General features: G+C 36.7%; 1 protein-coding gene across 13 annotated transcripts in view; it reads left to right on the top strand.

Moving 5' to 3' along the window:
• Positions 1 to 22923, top strand: part of Fmr1 (fragile X messenger ribonucleoprotein 1) — a 36188-nt gene that overhangs the window by 8519 nt on the left and 4746 nt on the right. For 4 of the 13 annotated variants that reach the window (XM_004871044.4, XM_004871037.4, XM_004871043.4 and 1 more), the window contains exons 2-15: positions 231 to 283; positions 3550 to 3643; positions 5724 to 5795; positions 6041 to 6189; positions 7941 to 8034; positions 8118 to 8234; positions 10386 to 10556; positions 10644 to 10722; positions 14389 to 14498; positions 15302 to 15436; positions 15907 to 15969; positions 18215 to 18301; positions 20948 to 21143; positions 22661 to 22843. In XM_004871044.4, coding sequence (XP_004871101.1) covers positions 5781 to 5795; positions 6041 to 6189; positions 7941 to 8034; positions 8118 to 8234; positions 10386 to 10556; positions 10644 to 10722; positions 14389 to 14498; positions 15302 to 15436; positions 15907 to 15969; positions 18215 to 18301; positions 20948 to 21143; positions 22661 to 22843 — 1399 coding nt within the window. In that variant the 5' untranslated portion in view covers positions 231 to 283; positions 3550 to 3643; positions 5724 to 5780. The remainder of the gene's footprint in view (positions 1 to 230; positions 284 to 3549; positions 3644 to 5723; positions 5796 to 6040; positions 6190 to 7940; positions 8035 to 8117; positions 8235 to 10385; positions 10557 to 10643; positions 10723 to 14388; positions 14499 to 15301; positions 15437 to 15906; positions 15970 to 18214; positions 18302 to 20947; positions 21144 to 22660; positions 22844 to 22923) is intronic. The other 9 variants (XM_004871041.4, XM_004871039.4, XM_004871040.4 and 6 more) reach the window with 5 other exon arrangements.

The raw sequence follows: 22923 nt of genomic DNA, 5'->3' as shown, positions 1-22923 counted from the left end.
TGTTTCCCTTATGAGATGTGGACCAGCTTTTCCTTGTTTGCTGTTTTAACTACCTGCATTGCTAGAGCCCAGTACACAGTGGGTAATGGTGTAAGTGTTATTAATAAGTGAGCGGGCCTTAAAAACAGACTTTCACGCAAAGCTCCATTTTATTATTAAACATGTTTGGTGTCTCAGAAATTAAAAGTGGTCTTTAGATGTAAGAGTTAATTGTCATTATTTTCTTATAGGCATTTGTAAAGGATGTTCATGAAGATTCAATAACAGTTGCATTTGAAAACAAGTAAGTGTCATAATACATCATTTTAATGTTCAGGTTCCTTATAATTTTATGCTAATTCCTTTTTGCTGCTCTTTTCTTTTTAATTCAAGTCTAGTTTGAATATTTTTCATGTTAGTGACCCAAGAAGTATCAGAAAAACTCAGCATTAAGTCAATTGGAATAACTATACCCTGCTAATGATCTCATTGCCCCCTATTAATCTTGATCTTTACTTTAGTCCCCTTGACCGTGAAGAGCCCGGATTGCTTCTGTGTGTGTAACTGAGAGGTTAGATAAGAACACAGTATTCCTAATTTTCATAAAATATGAAAATGAAGGATTCATGGGTATTGGTAACAGAATTACATATATTTGTAATCTTAAGTCTCAAATTGGCGTTTTAGTTGTCTAGTATATCAGAAACAATTGTTTACTCATTAAATTTTTTTTTCATATATTTATAATCAGTAATAATAGCTGATCTTCTCTGCTTTCTTTTGGTATATCAAAATAAAAATACAGATCACGATATGTTAGCTGTGTGAAAGCATCGGTTATAGATGTTAACATTTTGGGGGGAGAGACAAGTTTTGTAAAGTAAGTTTTTTGAGTACTATTAAGGCCCATTTTCATAATAGCCATTCCTAATACTAAAGTATATATAAACTCAACTCTTCAGCCAGAATGTAGGTATGTATAGTCATGATCTTATATGATTTCTGCTGAACTCTGATGAATGGTAGGCAGTTACAACATTCTGACCTTTTTTGTACTGAGAGAATTAATAGTACATCAAAAGCAGGCTGCAAAACTATAGAGGAAGAAAGTAGATTAGTGGTTGCATAGTACATACTTGTTGAGAGATGCAGGTCATAGTCAAAGAATACAGGATTTCTTTTCAAAGGTGATGAGAATGTTGTAAAATTGACTACTAATGATAGTGCCTATCTGTGAACATACTGCAAAGCATTGTGTTGCATGTTTCAGTGGGTTAATTATGCGGTATATGGAGTGTATCGCAAATCTGCTAAAATGGAGTATGTGACACAGACATTCTGCACAATAAGAACAGCTTCTAGAAAATTAAGCGCAGTCCTGGATTTCAGTGTCTACAAAATTTTGTAATTAAATTCCAATCAAGTCCTTTCAGCTAGCAGCAGGAAAAAGCAGCATCCCTAGAAGCCTAAGACAAATATAGAGGGACAGACATAAAAGGATTGAAAATATACAGCCCTATTCCCGATTCTATCTAGATTGATAATATCAGTTTAAAATACAAGTTTGAATAATTGAAGATTTTTCTCTGAGTATATAAAGCCAAAAGATAATAGAATTTGGCTTTTTACTGTTTAAGTATCCATGATTATAAATAGGCAACAACAGTATGGCACCTCTATTGAAGGAATCTTTGATTATTTGAAGAGCCTTTTTTTCTTGTAATGACACTATTATCTGCTTACTTCCCTACATAAATACTGTTTCTCATAATAGGAGAGTTATCTTTATTTACCACTGTTAGTTTCTCCTGTAGTCTGTAGTCTCAAGTACTAGTCAAATACTCATTTCCTCTGTGCATGTAAGAATGTGTCTGATGTATACATTGATTTATCAGATCAGTTCTTTATGGTTTTCAGTCAAATTTCTGCCAACAACTTACTGCCTTAAACTTAAAAATAGCTCATTTGTTGACTTCCTAATTATTTATCTGCTGTACTGTATCTGCATAAAAGTTTCTCTTCCTGTGTCTGTCATCCTGGAAATTTGAAGTAGATAAGCTGTTTTTCCTTGTGTTCATGGAGTATGTTTGGGATAGGACACTGACTTTGAGCACATCACTAGGATTTGATAAGTCCTTCCAAAAGTAGTCTCTGCTCTTTTTTTGTGTTTCCCTTTTTGTTTTCTGTCAGAAAAGAACAAAAAAAAGAACAGTGTTTGATAGAACTTCGGGTGATAGTATTCTTTCTTTCTTTTGGGTCATGAAGAAATTCTTACTATAATACCAGATTGTTTTAGGTGCTTCCTTCCATATTTCACATTTTTGAGTAATGAATTTTTATGTCTATACATTTAGGAATTGAAATCAGTTTTCCTTTTTTGAAACCAAGAAAATTATATTTTGCATTGTCGTAAGCCTTATAAATCAGATTTACCAGTGCATTTGTAACATGTTAAGTCACCAGTTTTCAATAAATATAAAAAAGCTTTTTCTGAAGAACTCCTTTTAGAATTTTATAGTTATCAAATGTACAGTAAATCAGAAGGGATCAGTCAGTCCTAATCAGATTTCCACAAACTCTGACTTAATTACTTGCCCTCAACATTTTTTTTGGCGGGGGGGGCGGTCCTGGGGATCGAACTCGGGACCTTGCGCTTGCGAGGCAGTCAGCGGAACCACTGAGCTAAATCCCCAGCCTCAACATTTTTAAAAAAAGAACTACAAAAGGCAAATTAGTCCTTTCCTCAGTTGGAAGAAAGTCCTTTCACATAACAGATGTACATCCAACCGGTATTTGCTGATGAAATGCCCCCAAAAGAACCCAAAACTGACTGCTATAGCAGTTGAACCCTCACATTTTTGCAAAGTTTTGTTCTTAATATTTTATATCTTTGTGGGCATAGAAAAACAATTTGGTGTCTTTCAAAGTTGTTCCATCTCATTTTAAATTTCAAAACATAGACAACTTAATTGAACCCCTGTAGGCTGTCTCCATCTGGTCTCCGTGGTTTAGGGGACCCTACCAACCCAGTGCATGCTGGTACCTCATACTGATCAGCAGCCCGCTACCCGTGGCAAGAATTGACCCGCCTCGTGGGATCTAAAATTTAAAGGGGGAAAAGTGAGTTGTAAGTTGCTCATATGCCGACTGCCCCATTTTGCTTGGGAATTAGAGAGCAGTTTCTGTGGTTGTTGGAATGTGGTAAAATTCCTTTGCAAGTAGAAGTACGTTGGTGATATTACTAACACTGATACTAACATTTAAGCATCTGCAGAAATTTCTGTTGTGGGCTTATGTTTAAAACTTTTAGAAGTTGAAATTACAAGGAAGAAACACATTTTTGAAAATCAGTCGTTGATTCCAAATGAAAGTACAAGGCTACTGTGCTGCATGCAGACTTTGTTGTAGCGCCTTTATATTGCACTTAGCAAAACTGGCCATTTTAAAGCATTTGCTACTTTAAACGAGACAGAAAGGGTCCCACTTAACCAAAAGCTGATGGCGGTGTGGCCACTGTTTCACTTAAATGCCAAAGCCGTGTTCAATAATTCGACATTTGCTTATTTGCAGCTGGCAGCCAGAGAGGCAGATTCCATTCCATGATGTGAGATTCCCACCACCTGTAGGTTACAGTAAAGATATAAATGAAAGTGATGAAGTTGAGGTGAGTTGCCCCTCTCCTAAAGTTAAGCATTAAAGAAGTGGAAGTATTTCATTTGCCTGGGTATTTTTTTACACTTTGCCTTTAACACTGTGTAGTGGTTTGAAATCGTGCATGATGCTTAAATTTGACTATCTGAGCAGCACTCAAAGGAATTATCTTTGAAAATCACTGCCCCACGTTCCTCTGCCCAGTAGTACTTCTTTCCCCCTTTACCCTCAATTTCTTTGAATAATATACTGCTCATTTATAACTGTGTCCTCTTTTTAAACAAGATGGATTAGGAAAATTAATTTTACGAAAGGAAGAGACTCATGCTACTTAATAGAGCAGTAACCTAGAATTTCTTTTAGTAGCAGTGAATCTTTCTGATATATAGATACAGATAAGAAAAAATCTTTAAACCTACCACTTCTCCGTTATACATATAGGTAAAACCTTTTTCACAGGTTGTACTGTGAAACATCTGCTCATATGCCTCTTGAGTTTTTTGACCAAAAGATTCTTTGGAGATTTAGTATATGATCAGAGTCATTATGTTTGTGTTTCTTTATTATAAATTGGTTTTGTATTCAAGACACTTACAGTCTGCTTTGTATTACAGTTTGTGCAGCATCCCTCTCTCCTTTCTACCCTTTGGCACACTCCATTTTGGACTGTTGCTTTTTTTCTCTCCACAATGCATATAATGCCTTGATAGTAGTTGCAACTTCATTTATATCTGTAGTATGAAGAAAGCACTAAGTAGACATTTTAGAGGTAAGTCAATATGGTACAGGGTCCTTGAATTCTTCAGCTCTAGGTACCAAATGTACAGCAAAATAGGACAGTCTCCTGCCCTTGGTAAGGTCACATTCTAGTGGGGATAGCTAATCTCATGGCATGTGAAAGTCACGAAGGAAAAACAAGCAAGATGGAAGGTAATATGGGGCAGGAGTATTGTTTTAGAGTAGCCATGGAAGGTCTCTGAATGCGCAGCCTGTGTCCTTCTCCCTACAGTGTAAAAGTTGAAGTAGACCTAAAGTATTATTTATTTACCAAATGTGTACTGAATACCTACTAAGTGTAAGCAGTGGGGCTTGGTTTTGCAAGCCATCCTAATTGTAGACAGAAATGCTGTCTTCCAGGCCTTTAGTTGTCTACTTCCCCAGGAGATGATAAGCTCTCTGAAGGTGAGGGCCAGGTCTTTTGGACTGTATATCAGGGGCATCATAATAGCATTTGATGGAGGAGCAAAGGGGACTTTGTTTTTCAGCTTGGTCACATGACGGGGGGGGCCAATTCGATGACATTGCTAAGATGACTTCATTATATTATGGAATGGTTGGCTGAGGTATTTCTCTAGCTGTTCAGCCGTTAAGACAACAGTGGAGACAAGAGGGAAAAGTAGGTTAAGTTGTGTTTAGTTAGGGTATTGTGTAACCATTAAATTGGGTATAAAGGGGAGCCGAGTTGGAGCCTTGGCTCACTTTCTTTCTCCGTACACACTGTATTGTTTTTTTCCTGTTAACCTTGATTTGCTAGTGTCTTCACAAAAGGTTCCATGCTGCACATCATAAGTGAACTTTGAGGTGGTCACCAGAGATACCGTTTTAGAAGACCTGATCCACAGTGTGTGAGAGAGCAGGAAGGTGATATCCAGAAGATTGCCAGCGTGGATTTTCCTTTTTAGTGCAGAGGAGTTGTCCAGTTAGTCTCCAGAAGACATGAAGGCCAGGTGGTATCACTAGTGGGCAGAGTGGTCATTGGCCTTAACATGTAGCAACCAGGCAGTGAAGCAGGGTCTGAAAGACAAGATTGTACATTTTAGGTACATTTAGTAGCTAAGGACTGAAAGTCTACTCATGTTTATGAATAGTTAGCTTTTCTTAAGCATCCATATTCAGGTACTGATTATTACTGAAAATAGGAAAACGGCTTTTAACATGGAGCTCCCAGGAAATCGCAGATAGTTTCTGATTATGTATTTGGTCAAAGGCATAGCCCGTGTGATTTGCCAGATGAAATTTCCTCGATGTTTGATGATTAAAGGTTTCTAAATTACAATAATCATAAAATATTCTGTGTTGTAATTTTCATGTAGGTTTATTCCAGAGCAAATGAAAAAGAGCCTTGCTGTTGGTGGTTAGCTAAAGTGAGGATGATAAAGGGTGAGGTAGGAAAATGCTTAAATTTTCTTCTTATACTATTACCGTTTTCTAGCCTAGGTACCACATTTCAGTTTGGATTTCTATTTTGAATTAATAATACCTGAATCATTTTTATTAAATATTTTTGCTATACTTTGAGTATGTTCCATGTGTTTCAGTTGATTAAGGTTTGTTTTTGTCTAGAGAATGTATTTTTTTAAATTGAATAGTAGAGAATCTATGACTTAAGAATGACTTTTATTTTTCTCAGTTTTACGTGATAGAATATGCAGCATGTGATGCTACATATAATGAAATTGTCACAATTGAGCGTCTACGATCGGTTAATCCCAACAAACCTGCTACGAAAGATACTTTCCATAAGATCAAACTGGAGGTGCCAGAAGACTTACGACAGATGTAAGTTGTAAATGAGAAATGCTGAGAATATACAGGTGATATAAAGTTAATTTAAGAGCTAGGGGTTTAGCTCAGTGGTGTCGCCGCCTGCCCTGCAAGTGCAAGGACCTGAGTTTGATCCTTGGTACCAAAAAAAAAAAAACAACCCCAAAATAAATAAAGTTAATTTAAAAGAATGTAAGTTTCAAAATAGTACAGTTAGCAGAGTGTGGTGGTGGTACACACCTATAATCCCAGCACTAGGGAGGCTGAGGCAGGAGGACTGGCATGAGTTCCAGGCCAGCCTGGGCTACACAGTGAGTTCAAGGCCAGTCTGAACTACATAGTGAGACCCTGTCTCAAAAAACAAGCCAACAAAGAACCAAAATACTATATCAATTCAGTGAACTTTGGCAAAATAGTTTGATTCATAAAAGAAGTAGGGAAAAAAACTTACTTAGCTTTTCCTAGTTAGATAATCAAGCCAGCCTTGTACTTGTTTAAACTTACTTAGGTAGATACATGGCCAGTATTCATAATTTATATTTGTTTTATGAAACAGTCTTTTTTCATGAGATTTTGAAACTGACAAAATGTGATAATTCTGCATAAATTACAAGTCACAATTTTAGACCACACATTTCTCCAGGTTTTTTCCTTGTTAGCTAAAATATTGTCAGATAAGTAGGGACAGAGAAGAGCCAAAGATACTTGAGAAGGTCATCTCTTTCTTAAAATCCTTGATCTGGGATACTAATTAGAGACTTAAATAGGGTGTTCCTTTTTAAAGATTACAACAGGGGGCTAAAGTGAGTCTGATTTAGACATAGTGCACCACAAACATTTAATGGCAGTTCAGGGTACGTGGAAATCCTTTTGATTCTAGAGATCATGTGTGTATGAAAATTCTTGTGCCTTTTCATTCGTATACATCTTTTCTCTTTAAATTGGTCAGCTGTTTTTCTTTAAAAAGGAAACAACAAAATCACATATGCTATAGCTGTCCTCATAAGTTTTCACACATTGACTCAAAAAGACATCACATTATACTGCTCCATGTGTACCTATGTTTATAGCAACACAATTCATAATAGCTAAGCCCTGGGAGAGGCCTGTATATCCATCCATAGATCAGTGAATGAAGAAAATGTGGTATTTATACACAGTGGAGCACTACTCTATCATAAAGAAAGATGAACTTGAGTCCTTCGTAGGAAAATGGATACACCTTGAGCCCATAATGTTAAGTGAAATAAATGAGACACAGAAGCTTAAATATCACACGGTTTCTCTTATGAAAATCCAAAATATAAATAAAGGGGAAACTAAACAGTAATAGGAAATAGGGAGATGATCTTTCACGAGTAGGAAGGGGACCAGGTGATGGGAGGAGGGGATGAAAAAAGAACAGCGCTGTTAGGTGCATGTACCAGCTCCCCACGAGGGAGGTAGTCATTCTGTACTACAAACATGGAATAAGAAAAAACTACTGACTTAACCACATGCAGCTGAAATTGAGAAGCTTGCAGAGGAGAGTGGTTCCCCTAAATATGTCTCCTTTGGTAATCTAAGCCCACCTAACCCTAACCTTTTAAGACCATAACTGGTCTTTTCTTCTTTCTTTATGATCTCAAATGCTTGATTTGAGTATTTCAAAGATGGATAGCAAAGGAACTAAACTTGTACATGGATGTAGTATTCAGCAAAAATGAAATGTAATGTGAATCCGTGATCCTTCTGTGTGTACATTTATCTGCATTTTTAATCTCTAGGTGTGCCAAAGAATCGGCACATAAGGACTTTAAAAAGGCAGTTGGTGCCTTTTCTGTAACTTATGACCCAGAAACTTACCAGCTTGTCATTTTGGTGAGTGTTTTGAGCTATTTTTGGTTTATTTCATTTGGAGTGTTTGGTGTGATAATAATGCTGTTACTTAATAAATCATTTAGTCCATCAATGAAGTCACCTCAAAGCGAGCACATATGTTGATTGACATGCACTTTCGGAGTCTGCGCACTAAGCTGTCTCTGATACTGAGAAATGAAGAAGCCAGTAAACAGCTGGAGGTATGTTACTTTTCCTAGCATGTCTTGCGGTGCTGTCTAGAAATGATCACTGTAGAGTTCTGAAGCTTGAATACGGGCAGCTTGTAATTTATTTATTTATTCATTCCTTATAGTTTGGAAAATTAAATTGTATAAAGCATAATCATACTAAAGTTTTCATGCCTGAGGTTTCAGGAGTTATTAGCAATTCATGTACTTTAAGGAATTTTTGGTCAAGTCACTCTTACTACAAGTTTGTCAAAGCTGCTATAAAATGAGGGAATGCTTCTTCCATATAACATGTTATCATAAAAGTACTAGAGAGTGATTAAATATCTAATCATATTCCTTTCATTATGTATGTTTATCTCTGTTTAAAAGGATATAGAACTTCTTCATTCTAATTGGTTGTCACTCTTTAAAACTACTGTCTTCAGATTCCTGCCAGAGGGTATTTCCCTAACTTACTATTTCGTCTCTTAAGGTGCATTTTATCTACTTTTATTAATCTTCCAGTAATTTCCATCATCATACATTGATTTTCATTGATAACTATCTAGTACTTCCATCCATTACCATAGAAACTAAATGAATTTTAGTTTAATGTATCAAGTCGATTATTGTCAAATTCCCTAGTTCCTCATCATCATTCATTTCATTAGGGGGAAAACATCAGTTGAAAGAGTAAAGAAAAAGGAGTTCCAAACTTCATTCTAAAAGAGGAGGTAGTCAAGGCTGTATTCTGTAGAACCCTGTGAAATTTGCCACCTTCCAACTTGACATGATTTCTGAACTCTTAGCAGGAGAGGACAGATTTACTTTGTTTGGCTTATGGCCACGGTGGTCTGTTTGATTCTTTTTTGCTCATATTCTTTCTTGTACCTGTTTTCACAATTTTGTGGTTTCTTTAGTGATTCTTTCATAACTTTTAGGCTACAGCAGCCTCCTTACTTTCATTGTGAGTATTAGTGGAAATATACTCATATACCTCTTCTTAAACATCTAATTCTTCTTAAATGCTAAGTTACTGTATCTTTATCTTTCCATTTATCACTGTATTATAGATGAAAAGAATAAATCCAGTTAATGAACCAGGACTCAAAAAGCATGACTTCTTGGAAAAATCTAGGGATTTTTTGTGTATGTTATTATTATTTTAATCTAGAAAAGGGATATAGCGCCTGTAGAATTGAATATACAGTACTAGGTATATTCGTTTAAATTATCAGTTGGGTTGAATAATGAGAAACTAGTGTGCATGCCTCTTTCTTCACTACTAATATTGAAGAGATTCACATATTCCTATGAGAAATACCCATTTTTCAACATGAGCCACTAATATGTTTGGTTTTCATTAATGGCATGCTAGAACTAAACATTAAATTTGGCATACTACTTAAAGATAAGATAGTAATTATCCACAAGTTTGGGGTATCAGTGGAACTTAGTTTTGTCATCACTGATTATTTGAAACTCATCCTACTTGTGGATCCAGGTCACCGGGTCTTACAGACTCTAAGCTCAGTTTAGGTTTTCAACTCCTATGTAAGATATGTTTTGAATCTTTGACATTTTCTAAGTATTCATTTTACTTACTGTGCCATCACTTTTACGATTCCTTCCCATAGGTGTGTGGGGGCGTGTGTTGTTTTAATGTCATCTTTTCAACAAGGAATGTTTAGATCATAGTACCTAGTGATAAGTTATAAAAATGGCACTGTTTCCAGAAAAGTTTAATAAAAATGAAGTAAACAAGGTTTTCTGTAAAGTTCGTATTTTTCTTTTCCTTTTTCCTTTTTTTAAAAATTTAAGTAACATTGAGTCTGTCAGACCCATTGAGCTGGTTTTTATTTGGGAACATTTGATCTGCTTCTTACTACATTGTTTATGTCATTGGTTAACTAAGGCAGCCTTGCAAATAGGTTTTCAAAAGTTACCTTGGAAATTTGTCAACAAGCTCTTACCGTTAACAAAAATATATCAAATGGCATAGGCCTTCAGTAACCCCAAAAATATTTATGCTCTGGGAGATCTTTTCTAAAATTAGTTTTCAACTGAAACTAATTTATAGGCCCCTGATATACAGGGTCAAGATAATTTACATGGCTGACCTAAATACAGTTGTCTTAATAGTTGATAAAGCATATTCATCAGTTGTGCATTTCTCTTCAGAGTTCACGGCAGCTTGCCTCCAGGTTTCATGAACAGTTTATTGTACGAGAAGATCTGATGGGTCTAGCTATTGGTACTCATGGTGCTAATATTCAGCAAGCTAGAAAAGTACCTGGGGTGACTGCTATTGATCTAGATGAAGATACCTGCACATTTCATATCTACGGAGAGGTAAATATTTTTCTAAACAGCACCCCCCAAAGTCATTATTCCAGCTTGTTAAGTCTTTATTCTTAACTTTTTCCTCTTTTTTAATAGGATCAGGATGCAGTTAAAAAGGCAAGAAGTTTCCTTGAGTTTGCTGAGGATGTCATACAAGTTCCAAGGAACTTAGTAGGTGAGTCTGAAATAACCATTGACATACATTACTAAAACAAAATTCAGGTAAACTGTGTTTTATACCAGTAGAATTCCCATTTCCCCTCAAGAGTATCAGTTAATTGAGGCATAATCTTTGAAATGTAGCCTGTTGTTATAGTGTCCAGAAAATATTTAAGTGTGATGCTCCAATATTATATTTTTAGAAGGTATGCAAAAGACAATGCATTGCTAGTTCTAACCTAATGCTTGGCAGGATAAACTTTACCCATCCTCCTCACTGTATATTTTTTATATCTTTAAAATTGAGTAAAATTTTTTTCCACATGAATGTTTGGGACCTTTATAATTTGGAGTTGATTGGTATTTGATCTCTCCCTAATGGTGCTATAAAATGATAGCATTCAGTTTAATTATCTCAGGGTTAAAGATAGGGCTGTAGGTTACTTAAATCTAGTAAGTTTCAAAGTAGATATAGCTCTACATGTCTCTGGGGCTTTCTGTAGTCAGTGGTATGTCCTTATTTTTATTATTGTTTCATGGCTATCACCATCATCGTGAGCGTTTACAAATATCTAGAAACTCTTCAACCCTCCCAAATTCTACAGCTATGTTTGGTGGAACATCGTCAAAATTGTGTAATTTTATCAAGAAAACTATTTTAATTTGGCTTATAAATAAGATAGGGACATCTTTGCAAACTTGAGGTTGTGACTGATTATAAAAATTGATAACCTCTTTCAGTGTCATTAAATATCACTAATGATATTTTTCTCCCACAGAAAATCAGCTTGAAGATAAAGTACAAATACTAGTGAAATAATACAGAATTAATAACTCAGTTTTATACCACAGACAGTCATCGTGACTATGTAATATTATTGAGATAACTCAGGTACCAGTTGTGTAGAAAATGTATACACAACGCAGGGCGAAGTAATTATTTTCAGGACAATCGGATAAATAATCGGTATTTATTTTTTTCCCAGTTTGTCAGGCAAGTGCACACATTTTGTATTAAGTATTATTGTAAATTTAGTAATTCTTATGAAAATATAGCCAATAGTGTATTTTGTATTATCAGATACATGGAAACTTGTGTCTGTCTCAAGTCTCGTTAAGGTATTTTAGAGACAGCAAGGGGAAAGTACTTGGCTTGGGAGTTGGGTCTACATTTCAGGCTTACTTCATTCCTTGGTAGCTGTGACCTTGGGCAACTGATTTATCCTTCTTGCGTCTTCTTCACCGATCAGAAAAGGTGGTAATAGTATCCACCTCACAGAGTTGCGTGTACAAACGTATATGAAGTACTTAGGACAGTTCTGGACATAATAGAGGACTGTGTTCTTTTTCCTTCACCCTGTCCAAAACAAGCCGATTTCAGTAGAGCCGAGTTATAGTAAATTCTCCAGTGAGATTTAGGAATGTAGAACTGGATCGTTACTAAATAGTATTTGAATTCTGCCTGTGATCTTATCTGGAAATAAGAGGAACATAGAAGTGACCTACCAAGGAGCCTGCTGAAGTAAATCAGACTGATTTTTGTTGTGATTCTAAGTAAAGTGAGAGAATTCCATTTTTGAGAGGTCTACTGCAACATTGGGAATGTTGGGGATTTTTCAGAAAGAGTTTTTATATAAAATTTGGTAAGGCAGGTCTTTAGGGAGATGACATAATCAGTATTACATGAGTTTTGTTGGAGTTTCATAATAACATTTATGATCTGTTTTTCACAAAACTCTTTAGCATGTACACTGATTTATCTCCCTTCTCTTATAATTTGCTGTTTCTTACCTACAGTACTTTGACCACAAACATGTTTAACCAGTTAGCTATAGATAGCACAGTATTTAGGATAGTCTAGACATTATCTTTTGAAAGGGTTGTTTGGTTTTTGATTTTTGTTCTTTTTTGACACCAGGGGATCGAACTCTGGACCTTGAGCTTGCAGGCAGGAGGTGGCACCACTGAGCTAAATCTCTGGCCCTGGTTTTTCTTTTTTTACAGATGGGTCTCACTATGTAGCCCAGGCTGGCCTCAAACTGGAGGTGATCCTCCTGCCTCAGCCTCCTGACTGCTGGGATTACAGGTGTCCACCACCATGCCTGGCTAGTGAAGACATTGTCTTGATAGAAACATGCCAAAATCTCACTTTTCTTTTTGCCAACTCATTTAAACCTTTATTAAAATCCATATTAATTCATGAAAGTAAAACTACTATTGATTAAGCAAACCGTAGGAAGACTCCAGGTAGCATCTCTCTTCCCACCCCTCTCCTTTTCATCTGAAGATGAGAAGAGCAGAAGTAATTGACAGAATGTCCTGAATCAGGAGTATTAAGTAGCATCGTATCTGTTCCCTGACCACTGGAGATGGTGAGCCAGCCATACAGAAGCAAGAGTGTCAAAGCTGGCTTCTGATTACAAGAGCCACAGATTCCTTCTGTGATAAGGTCTTTCACTGGGTTCCTAGCTAGGATTGGCTCAGTGAATTTTGGCTTCCATTTTCCCCCAACTCTGCCTCAGATGAGATTGTGGGGCAAGCACATGATGGATGTGGCCACTGTGAGGGTACTTCAGGTCCCTTGGCTAACCCTAAATCAGATATAGCTCACACACTGATTCTAAGATCAGTAGTTCTTATTTGTAATGTCTTGCTTTACACTATGTGTGATGGTGGCTATGAAAGCAGTCATGTCCCAGGTGGGTATGTGATTGAATTTTATTAACTGAGGGAAAGAATCAGGTGCCTGTTTGTTACTACTACTTGAGGTCTTTGGAGTTTTAACATGTTATCCAAGAGTGCTTACTGGTTCTAACCACTGATCAGTCCAGATATTTAGATACAGGATGATCAAAAATTGCATATCTTTTTTTATTAATTTTATAAGATAATAGGAAATATTAAAACAAAAATTTTGCCAAATTTGTTCAACACAAGAATCCACTGGATGAAATGACACCTACCTAAGCAGTACTCGGGATAGTCAGTACGTAAACAAATGAGTGACGCTCAGGGTAAACTGTTCAGTGGTTAAGCTTTTTCATTATGGTTTTGAGTTATCTGAAGTGTGCTTTCTTAATCTTTTACTCTGTGACTAATCTCTCCACCTACTGACATGCTGCTGTAATTTGTGACAAATGCACCAGGATAATAATTCTCAACACATTGGCCTGATGAATTCATATGCCTTTTAGTATACCTGCTTTAAGCCACTTTTTGAATAGGTTTTACAGATGTACTGTAGAGGCTTCAAAAAATATTTACTGCAGATTAACAGCACATTTCAAATACAAGTAAGAATAGAAATTGTCAAATGAGAAAATTATCCTCTTTCTCGATTCCTTTTGTGAGAACTTTGCAGAGAGTGCTAAGGCACCACAACACCAGCAAGTTTAAAGTATCCCCTCTTATGCACAATAAGAGGCTGTCTTTGAACTGCTTTAAAAATTGAGTTACCCAGTCAGTTCCAAGTGGTAATTGTATGTACTTACCTAACCAAAGGAGTGTAAGTAATGATGAGCTAATCAAAAAGAAAACTAATCCAATTCTGCCTTCTTGAAGAGTCTGTTTCGAATCTTATAATGCAGTACATATATATGAATGTGACAGTTTACGGTGGCATGTGCTTATGGAGTTTGAAGTATGTGTTTTTAAAACTAAACATGAATTGTTCGTTTCTTAGGCAAGGTAATAGGAAAAAATGGAAAACTGATTCAGGAAATTGTGGACAAGTCAGGAGTTGTGAGGGTGAGGATTGAGGCCGAAAATGAGAAAAATGTCCCTCAGGAAGAGGTATGTCACAGTGCGTGTTCTGGTTTGTCTAGTAAAAGTAACATTTTGTATTTTATTTGACATTTATTTAGAGGCCTTACACTATACACACAATATGAAAGCAGGTATTCTAATTTTCATGCATGCCTGATATACCTGATGGTATCATTGTAGCTAATGATCTCTGTTCTCTAATGCTGTGATTTCCGATTAGCCACTTTAACCCATTTAAGTCTTGCTTTTTGATCATTAAAATGGACTTCGCCAGGAGTTAATGAATCTTAATGAAATAATATTTATGAAAATGCTTTGTTCATAGAGCACTTTTCAGATGTTGCTGACAAAGACAAAATTGGTACACAGGTGTACTGGCTTTCAATCTTCTGCTGTTTTAGTTTGGGGATTATGTGCTATGTGTGTTGATTCTCTGTGTTTTACATTTTTTTTCGGGGTAAAACATCATTTCTCCCAACACTCTCATTTTTAAATTTTATAACTGACTTTTATCTTGCTAGATACATGCTTTTGGCTAGCAACTTTTGAAGTGTTTGTATGGAGTGGAGGAAGTGAGGCGTTCCCTTTTGTGCAGTGTACTCTTGTTTAAGATACTGTCTTCTCAAAGTGTCATAGTTTTCTCATACTATCTTGCCTTCTTTATATGAAAGGTTCTTTTAGCTGAAGTTAAAACCTTTGAATTTTTTTATTGATAAGTTTTACATTCTATGATTTTATAAACTAAGACTATAATAAAATAATCTTTGATACAGTAATGCAGTTAAAACCTTAAAAAATTGGATTTTTTTGTCTTTTGTGTTTTCATCAAGGAGATTATGCCACCAAATTCCCTACCTTCTAACAGTTCAAGGGTTGGATCTAATACCTCTGAAGAAAAAAAACATTTAGATATAAAGGAAAACAGCGCCAATTTTTCTCAACCTAACAGTACAAAAGTCCAGAGGGTAAGAATTGTTTGTCACTTTGAATTATGCTAAAAGGACTTTCTTCAACTCAGGTGTCATGTTTGGTGCTTCGGGTATTTTCTCTGATTAGAATTGTAGGCTACTCATGTTGTGTTTTTTCAGATCTGATTGCCAGCTTATGAGACATTACAAACCAAAATGATATATACCTTTTCTGTTTATTCACAGTGACCAGTCTTACACTGTAGACATAACGGGGTTGCATTTTTCTTTGGAGGGTGGACTTTCTTTTTTCCATGCTGTATCGCCTTAAGTTTTGCAGGTGTTGTAGCTCAAAATGTACCTTCTGTTAGAGGCATTATTTACTAGAAACTGGTTTTCAGTATCTTAACTAACCTAACTGTTTAGAAATGGGTTTAGAAGTCCTGCAGTGAAAGTCCTGCGTTCAGGCTTCTGTGTATCATTTGTTATAGTTAATGACATCACTTGCATTCCTTATACTGCTTTAGGTGTTAGTGGTTTCATCAATTGTAGCAGGGGAATCCCAGAAACCTGAACTCAAGGCTTGGCAGGTAGGAGAACATTCCTTGAAAAATACATTATAAGTTGATATTTTAATGTTTAACCCCCTTGTTAAGAAAGACTACAAGTCATCCTGGTTGGGGGCTGGTGGAGGAGTGTTTGGGGGTATGTGGATCTGTTGCCCTGGGGATAAAGCTCAAGCACCTTCGGGCCGCTTGTAAGGTTGATAAGGCCTCTCTGGGTTACTTGTCCAGTGTCTTCTCTCACCAGTCTTCCCCTTGTACTCTAGAAAAGCTTGAGCTGTACTGAAGTACTTGGAGTTCTCTGAACATTACCGTATTCTCTGTTGCTTCTAGATGTGTGCACTAGAAACCTTCATGTGGGATTACTCTGCCCGAAGTCTCTTTCACCTCCATTTGCCATCTCACTTTGACCTAGTCCTTGTGAAGCTTTTCTTGCTTACTTGCCACAGGTCCCTCATTGAGCCAAGAGCCTTCCCTTCATAATTCAGCATGCTCACACTGAGCATAGCACTGTTAAGTTGTTGATCTCCTCAATCAGTTATAAGCTCCTTGAGGACAGGGTCCCCTACTTGGACCTGGGAAAACTATTTATGGAAAAGATGTTATGACTCAGAAGAGATTAAAAACAAAACTGCAATTTTAAACAGAGAACTGTAACTGCAAGTAGATTGGATATTACTCCTCTCTGCTGGGCAGCCTTGATTTTCTCCAAAGTCAGTCTAACTAAATCAGTAACACAGGATTTAAAGCTTATTTTGGTGATAATTGGGGAAGGGTGCAGCATTCCATCTCATGGTATTTTAGGAAATAATAATGTTCACAGCTTTGTAACCAAGTTATTTGGGAAAGAAACACAACAGCTAACAATGATGCCCTTGAGAAAACAGATCTGATTTATAGGCCTGATTGTTTCCATGCTTTATATAATTTGATGCAAAAATACACGTAGGAAGCACATGGGTATTCAGTAGTAATTGATTCTTCAAATGGTCATGACTAACAGGAGGCAGTGCCTTGCCTACTGGATGAAGGTCAGCCTGCACACACTATTTACCATTGCTCAGTTTTATTCCCTGCCAATACCCATGTCCATGGCCAGGGAAGAAGAGAGACTTGTGCCAGCCTATACACACCGTTAAGGTGCTATATGCCAAAAGCAAGGAGCAAAAGCAGCCCAGTGGTAGCTACAATTAGCTACTGAGTGGTCTAAATGAAAGTCTGATACTTTACTCAAGGTGCAGCTGCTTGGCTTCTCATATCTTTTAACTTTGCCTACCGGTGATTACATATCCACATCAAAGCCACCATAGGACTTTTTGTTCGTCACTTGTGAACATCAGGAGCCATGTATATTTCTTCAGTAGGAAAATACTTAACTATTCTCAATTTTGGATGCCATAACTTTCTACTCTTTTGTACACTTGTGGCTAGGCTTGTGATAAGAAATAGGTTTTTTTCCCTCATTTATACCAATGAGCTAGGAGTTGAAAGTTTAGGTTATACCCTTTAAAAAAAATCTATTCTTGGGCCCAGGATTTAGCTCAGTGGTTCTGCTGCTTGCCTCGCAAGCTTTAGATCCCGAGTTCAATCCCAGGTACCAAAAAAAAAAAAATCTATCCTTATGTTAAGGTGGTAGCCATAGAGAGATCATCAAACTTTCCTTATGACTCAGCCTTTTAAAATTTTCAGAGTATGTTATTGAAATGTATATGGTCTTGGTAAATTTTACGCTCATGAATGTGCCTACCCTTTTTTGTCTCACAGATAATTACTGAGTGTATTTGTATTTATCCTAGTTCGTTCCTATTCATATGTTGTTTGTACTCTGGTGACTTGGCTAGCACAATTAATTTAGTTTTTTTACTTTTTCACCCCTGGTATCTAAATTTGAATTTCTTTTTGAAGAATTTGATCTAGGTAAAACTTGCAGTAAATGAATTAGAGCATTGTACAGTATTCATTTTGTTCATGCATCTGTTAAAGCTTGTATAATTTTGAATTCTGTATTTGTCATTTTGCCAACATTTATTAGTAGTCGTTCAAACATAATCCAATGCATTTATGGAGTTGCTGTATTGATCTGTCTTTATTCACAGTAGATGTGTAAAATATACCAACTACTTTTGTTTTCATGTATTGATTTATATTTCTAACAAACGTTTGTGTACTTACTGTCTGCCAGACCCTGTGCTAGGCATTTGTCATTATTTGCATTTCTCATATTAACCAACCACAAATTTAATAGGCTCATCTATTCCAATTTCTTTTTCAGGGTATGGTACCATTTGTTTTTGTGGGAACAAAGGACAGCATCGCTAATGCCACTGTTCTATTGGACTATCACCTTAACTACTTAAAGGTGAGAACAGGAAGAATTTAACTTCTAATTATGTTACACTAAAATACAAAAAAGTCCATAGTAAATCTTTAGGTAGGATTCATTCTAGCTTGTGCATTACGATGTATGTCCTTAGAAAAGGTAATAGAGAAAATACGTTATTTAGCTTACATTCCTTCTAAAAACACAACTTAGTTTTTCCAGTGGTTTTTTTTGGGGGGGGGGGGTTACCGGGGATTGAACTCGGGACCTTACGACAATTTAGTTTATCATTATAAATTTAAGGGCTAATATTCCAGTGCTCAATAAAGTCCTATATTTTTGCTTATTCTTCTCTTAAACCATTACTCAATTTAGGTAATCCTGTACATGGCCTTTTATACTTTTTTTTTTTTTTGGTACCAGGTATCGAACTCGGGTCCTTCCACTTACGAGGGAGGTGGCAGAACCACTGAGCTAAATTCCTGGCCCTGTACATAGCCTTTTAATCCAGCTGATCCTTCCTAGCTTTTGTGGATTTTTTCCCAGGCTAAATTTTGTGTCTTTAGCACTTGCCTTTGTTGTCCCTTTTATGTCATTTATTAAGGAAGTCCCAGCATTTCATGAAGTCCTCTGTTTAAATGTTTACCCTTTATATTTTTCTCTATACATTTATTCAAAATGTATACTATTTGTGTCTTCTTGTAAATGCTTATTTTAACTAGAATTTTAGTTAGTTGTGCCTCCTCTAGATTGCAAGCTGGGAGATAGGAATCAGGAGGCTACAAGGTGTAGAAAGAGCACTGGACTAGCAATACAACATGAACTAGCTGTGTGATTTTAAACATGTCATATGTCATTTCCATAGACTACATGCTTTTTGAAATTCCTTTTGGACAAAATATCTTACAATTTATTAAAATTGAATCTTATCTATTTCATTTTTATAATTCCTCTGTAGCTGTATGTGTCAAAATTACAGTGTAACTGGTATGAAGTCATCATTAAAAAATAACCCAACTTTCTATTTTACTTATGGTACTATCCTGATAAGATTTTTGGTAACTTAAATAAAAAGTAAATGATTCTACTTTTGTGTAAATAAGAGTGAAAGAAAGAAAAAGTGCAATAGCTGGACATTTCGTTCACTCTTAATGGTGGTCAGTTAATAATTGAAAATGGGAAGGTTTCATCCAGCAAGGTTTGCATGGGTAGGATACCACTTTGATTTGCTTATTTGTTTTTGTTTTGCAGTCTGTTTTCCATGCAATCTGTCGTATTTTTCTTCACATTCTTAGCTTAAATAATTATGAAGACCTGAACAGTTAGGGTTGCATTGTACCAAATCCCTTGTTCTTTTGACTAATGTTCTTCCTTAGACCTTTTGATTTATTCTTCACAATTGAATATCTTGTTTGATCAGCAGCAGCTGTCCCATTGTCATTCTTTTCATCATCAGATCTTCCCCGGGTTGGTTCTGGGCACTTCTCACCAAATGGTGACTGCTTTGCCCCAGTGAGATAAACCCGGAATACCATTCTGTTTTGCAAGATCTGTGTACCTGTTCCATGAGCTATTATTACACTGTTGGAGGAAGCCTCTCCAGTCTCTCCTTTGCTTCTGTCCAGTGTAAAACAGATTCTGGCTCAGAGCACAAATGAAACTCCCCTCAGATCTTTATCTGACCTTTCTTTTCTAGATATTACAACCAAGGTTTTAGGAACTTAGAATTTCTGGAGCTTCTCTGATGACTGTTCATGCAGTCTCTATGATGACCTCTGCTTGACTGAGGCATGAGGCACCAATCCTTAGTGTAGTTAGAGATCTGTGACTCCCTGTAGCCAGTAAGTGCGAAGGTTAGGAGTATATTGGAGGGACAAAGGTAAAAAATGAGAGTTCATCTGACTTTGACAGAACCTATCTTATTGGAAGCACTGTATAAAAGGGTCTGTCAATGGATCCCGGGTATATATTTTGATCAACTGAATTTATACTCTTTGTTGTACTTGTTTTAGCAGAATTGTAGTCTTTAAGAGGTTTCTGAGGTATGATGTGAGACCTAGCTGTTTTGGGCAACTAGGAAAAAGTTTATTTCCTTTTATATAAGGAATATCAGCATTTTCTGTTCATGGAAAGTAATTGCTCCTTAATTTTATAATGACATCCAGAGTAGTATATGTTATTTTAAAATGAAAGGTGGCCCACACTTAGTGCTTTGTAAACTTAGATATTAACTAGCAAATCCATTTTACTTAAGTTCATTTTACAGTGTGTGAGTTTTTAAGTTAGCTGGTTAAGCCTTAAATGTCTTTTATCTATATTGGTACATTTTAGTATTGTTTTACTCAACACCCTGTCTATCATCAAGAAATCTCAAAGCCGACCCAGTGTATCTGTGCCTTAGCCATAGAATAATTGGATGCTAATAGTGCCAAATCAAGCAACCATAAAGTTTATTGCTGAGTATTTTTGTTCTATAGTTCTGGACATCAATAATCTTATTATCTATAGTAATTTTCTTTTTAAGGAGACCAATTTCTTGATAAGTCTGTGTAGCAGTGTTTACTGTAAATTTAGAACTGAAATTGAAATATTTTCAGTATTCTTTTTTATCTGATGAAAAGGAGAAAGGTATTATTAAGTAAAATGTCAAATTATTTTTACTGTTATCTTGTATATTTTAAATAGGAAGTAGACCAGTTGCGTTTGGAGAGATTACAAATTGATGAGCAGTTGCGACAGATTGGAGCTAGTTCTAGACCACCACCAAATCGTACAGATAAGGAAAAAGGCTATGTGACTGAGGATGGTCAAGGAATGGGTCGAGGTAGTAGACCATACAGAAATAGGGGGCACGGCAGACGCGGTCCTGGATATACTTCAGGTACAAACTAAGCATTTTACTCAGTAACTTTATCTGTTCCTAGACTTAATAGCTGCTAATCTCTAATATTCATTAGAACCCCGTAATAACAGTTTCTCACAACATGGTTTCCAATTCACAGTGGGTCAAATTGTGTTTCAAGAGACATAGAGCACAAATAAAAACCTGCTAATGACATGCATAGTTCACAGGGCAGTTGTGATTTCTGTCCGTGTTGATTGGGGATTAATCTTCTTAAGCCCTTGTGTGTTGATGACTTAAGCCCTCTCCTGATTTTATTACTGTATAGCCAAAACTTTTTCATTTGTGTACTGTGGCTCATTTTTTGTCAGGCATGTGCTGGTCATACTTGCTGGATGGACTGTGTAAATCAGGGGTCTGCATCCTGTGCTCATAAGGTGATTTTGAGTGGCATGGCCAGAGTCAGCCCTAGGCGCACTCAAGAAGTAGGCGAAGGACCTCTTTGCCTTCCCAGCTCTTCTGTCTGTGCTTCTGTTCTCCTGTCCCAGTACCTTTCAGTGAACCTGGTCCCCACCCACCACTGCCTGTCTTTCTTGCTCAACTGTGTATCTACTCTGTAACTTGCTGATGCTGATGGTGTAAGGTATAATAATCCAGCTCGCGAATATTCGCATTTCAAAAAGGAACTTTCTGATAGAAAAGCCTTCAGGATCCACAGGAAAGAAGCCATAATGGTGAAGCTGTAATTGGTCATTAGCTCCATCAGAGGAAGAGGGATGGGGGGTGATAGAGTTGATATTCTGGAGTTGGGGAGAGACAGCTACTCCTAAGGCCAACCTCGACCCTAACCCCAAACCCTCTCCTGACGGATCTGCTCTTTTTACGAATGAATTGACCTTACCATGGAGCTCTTTTATCTTACTCCCATTCCCTGTGTCATTCACCTGCTTAGGTATAACAATTGGTTTTAATAGTAATCCTTTATTCATGATCAGTTATTTCATCGGGAGTGGGAGGGAAGGTTGTGGACCAAATATCAGGCAAAACATATCCCATTCTTTGGAAATAATCTGATTCTACAAGACACCCGTCCTTGAGACAGATGCCACAGTAGCCTTCATTGCCAGCCTTCCAAAGGTGACCAAAATGTATACATTCTCCTCTTATCCCTTAGCCAAATCTTATTAAAAGTTCTTTATAGAAGTTTACCAGGCTATTGTGTTTAACAGTTGTGGATAACTTTTCCTCCAGAGAACACAGATGTTTAAAGATATGGTACATTCAGGTTTGAACTTAGGTAGTTAATAAAATACCTTTTTTTAAAAAATGAGAACCCCAACCATTTATAACCAAAATTACCTCAAATATTGCAGAGCCCTTCATTTTGAATTTAAATTTGTTTTGCTTATAAAGTAGAAGGTGATAATACTCTTGTGGGCTTTTAAGTTGGGAAGAGTGTTGAATTACCCCTGAAACGTCTCTGGAAGCCTCTGTTAACCTTTTTTTTTTTTTTTTTTTAAGTCAGACAATGGTATATAACTTTTAACTCTCGATAGGAACTAATTCTGAAGCATCAAATGCTTCTGAAACAGAATCTGACCACAGAGACGAACTCAGTGATTGGTCATTAGCTCCAACAGAGGAAGAGAGAGAGAGCTTCCTACGCAGAGGAGACGGGCGGCGGCGTGGCGGGGGAGGAAGAGGACAGGGAGGAAGAGGACGAGGAGGAGGCTTCAAAGGTACAGGGGCTTTCATTATTGAGAAGTAGAGATGAATTATAGCAGCTGTCCGAAGTTCCACGAAAAGTCTTGGTGATCCA

This window comes from Heterocephalus glaber, unplaced genomic scaffold, assembly GCF_053883595.1.
Source record: "Heterocephalus glaber isolate CG9 unplaced genomic scaffold, H.glaber_assembly_v1.0 deba00001762, whole genome shotgun sequence".
NCBI classification, from domain to species: domain Eukaryota; kingdom Metazoa; phylum Chordata; class Mammalia; order Rodentia; family Bathyergidae; genus Heterocephalus; species Heterocephalus glaber.
Note: the sequence above shows the minus strand (reverse complement) of the source record. Positions and strands in the feature narration are given on the sequence as shown.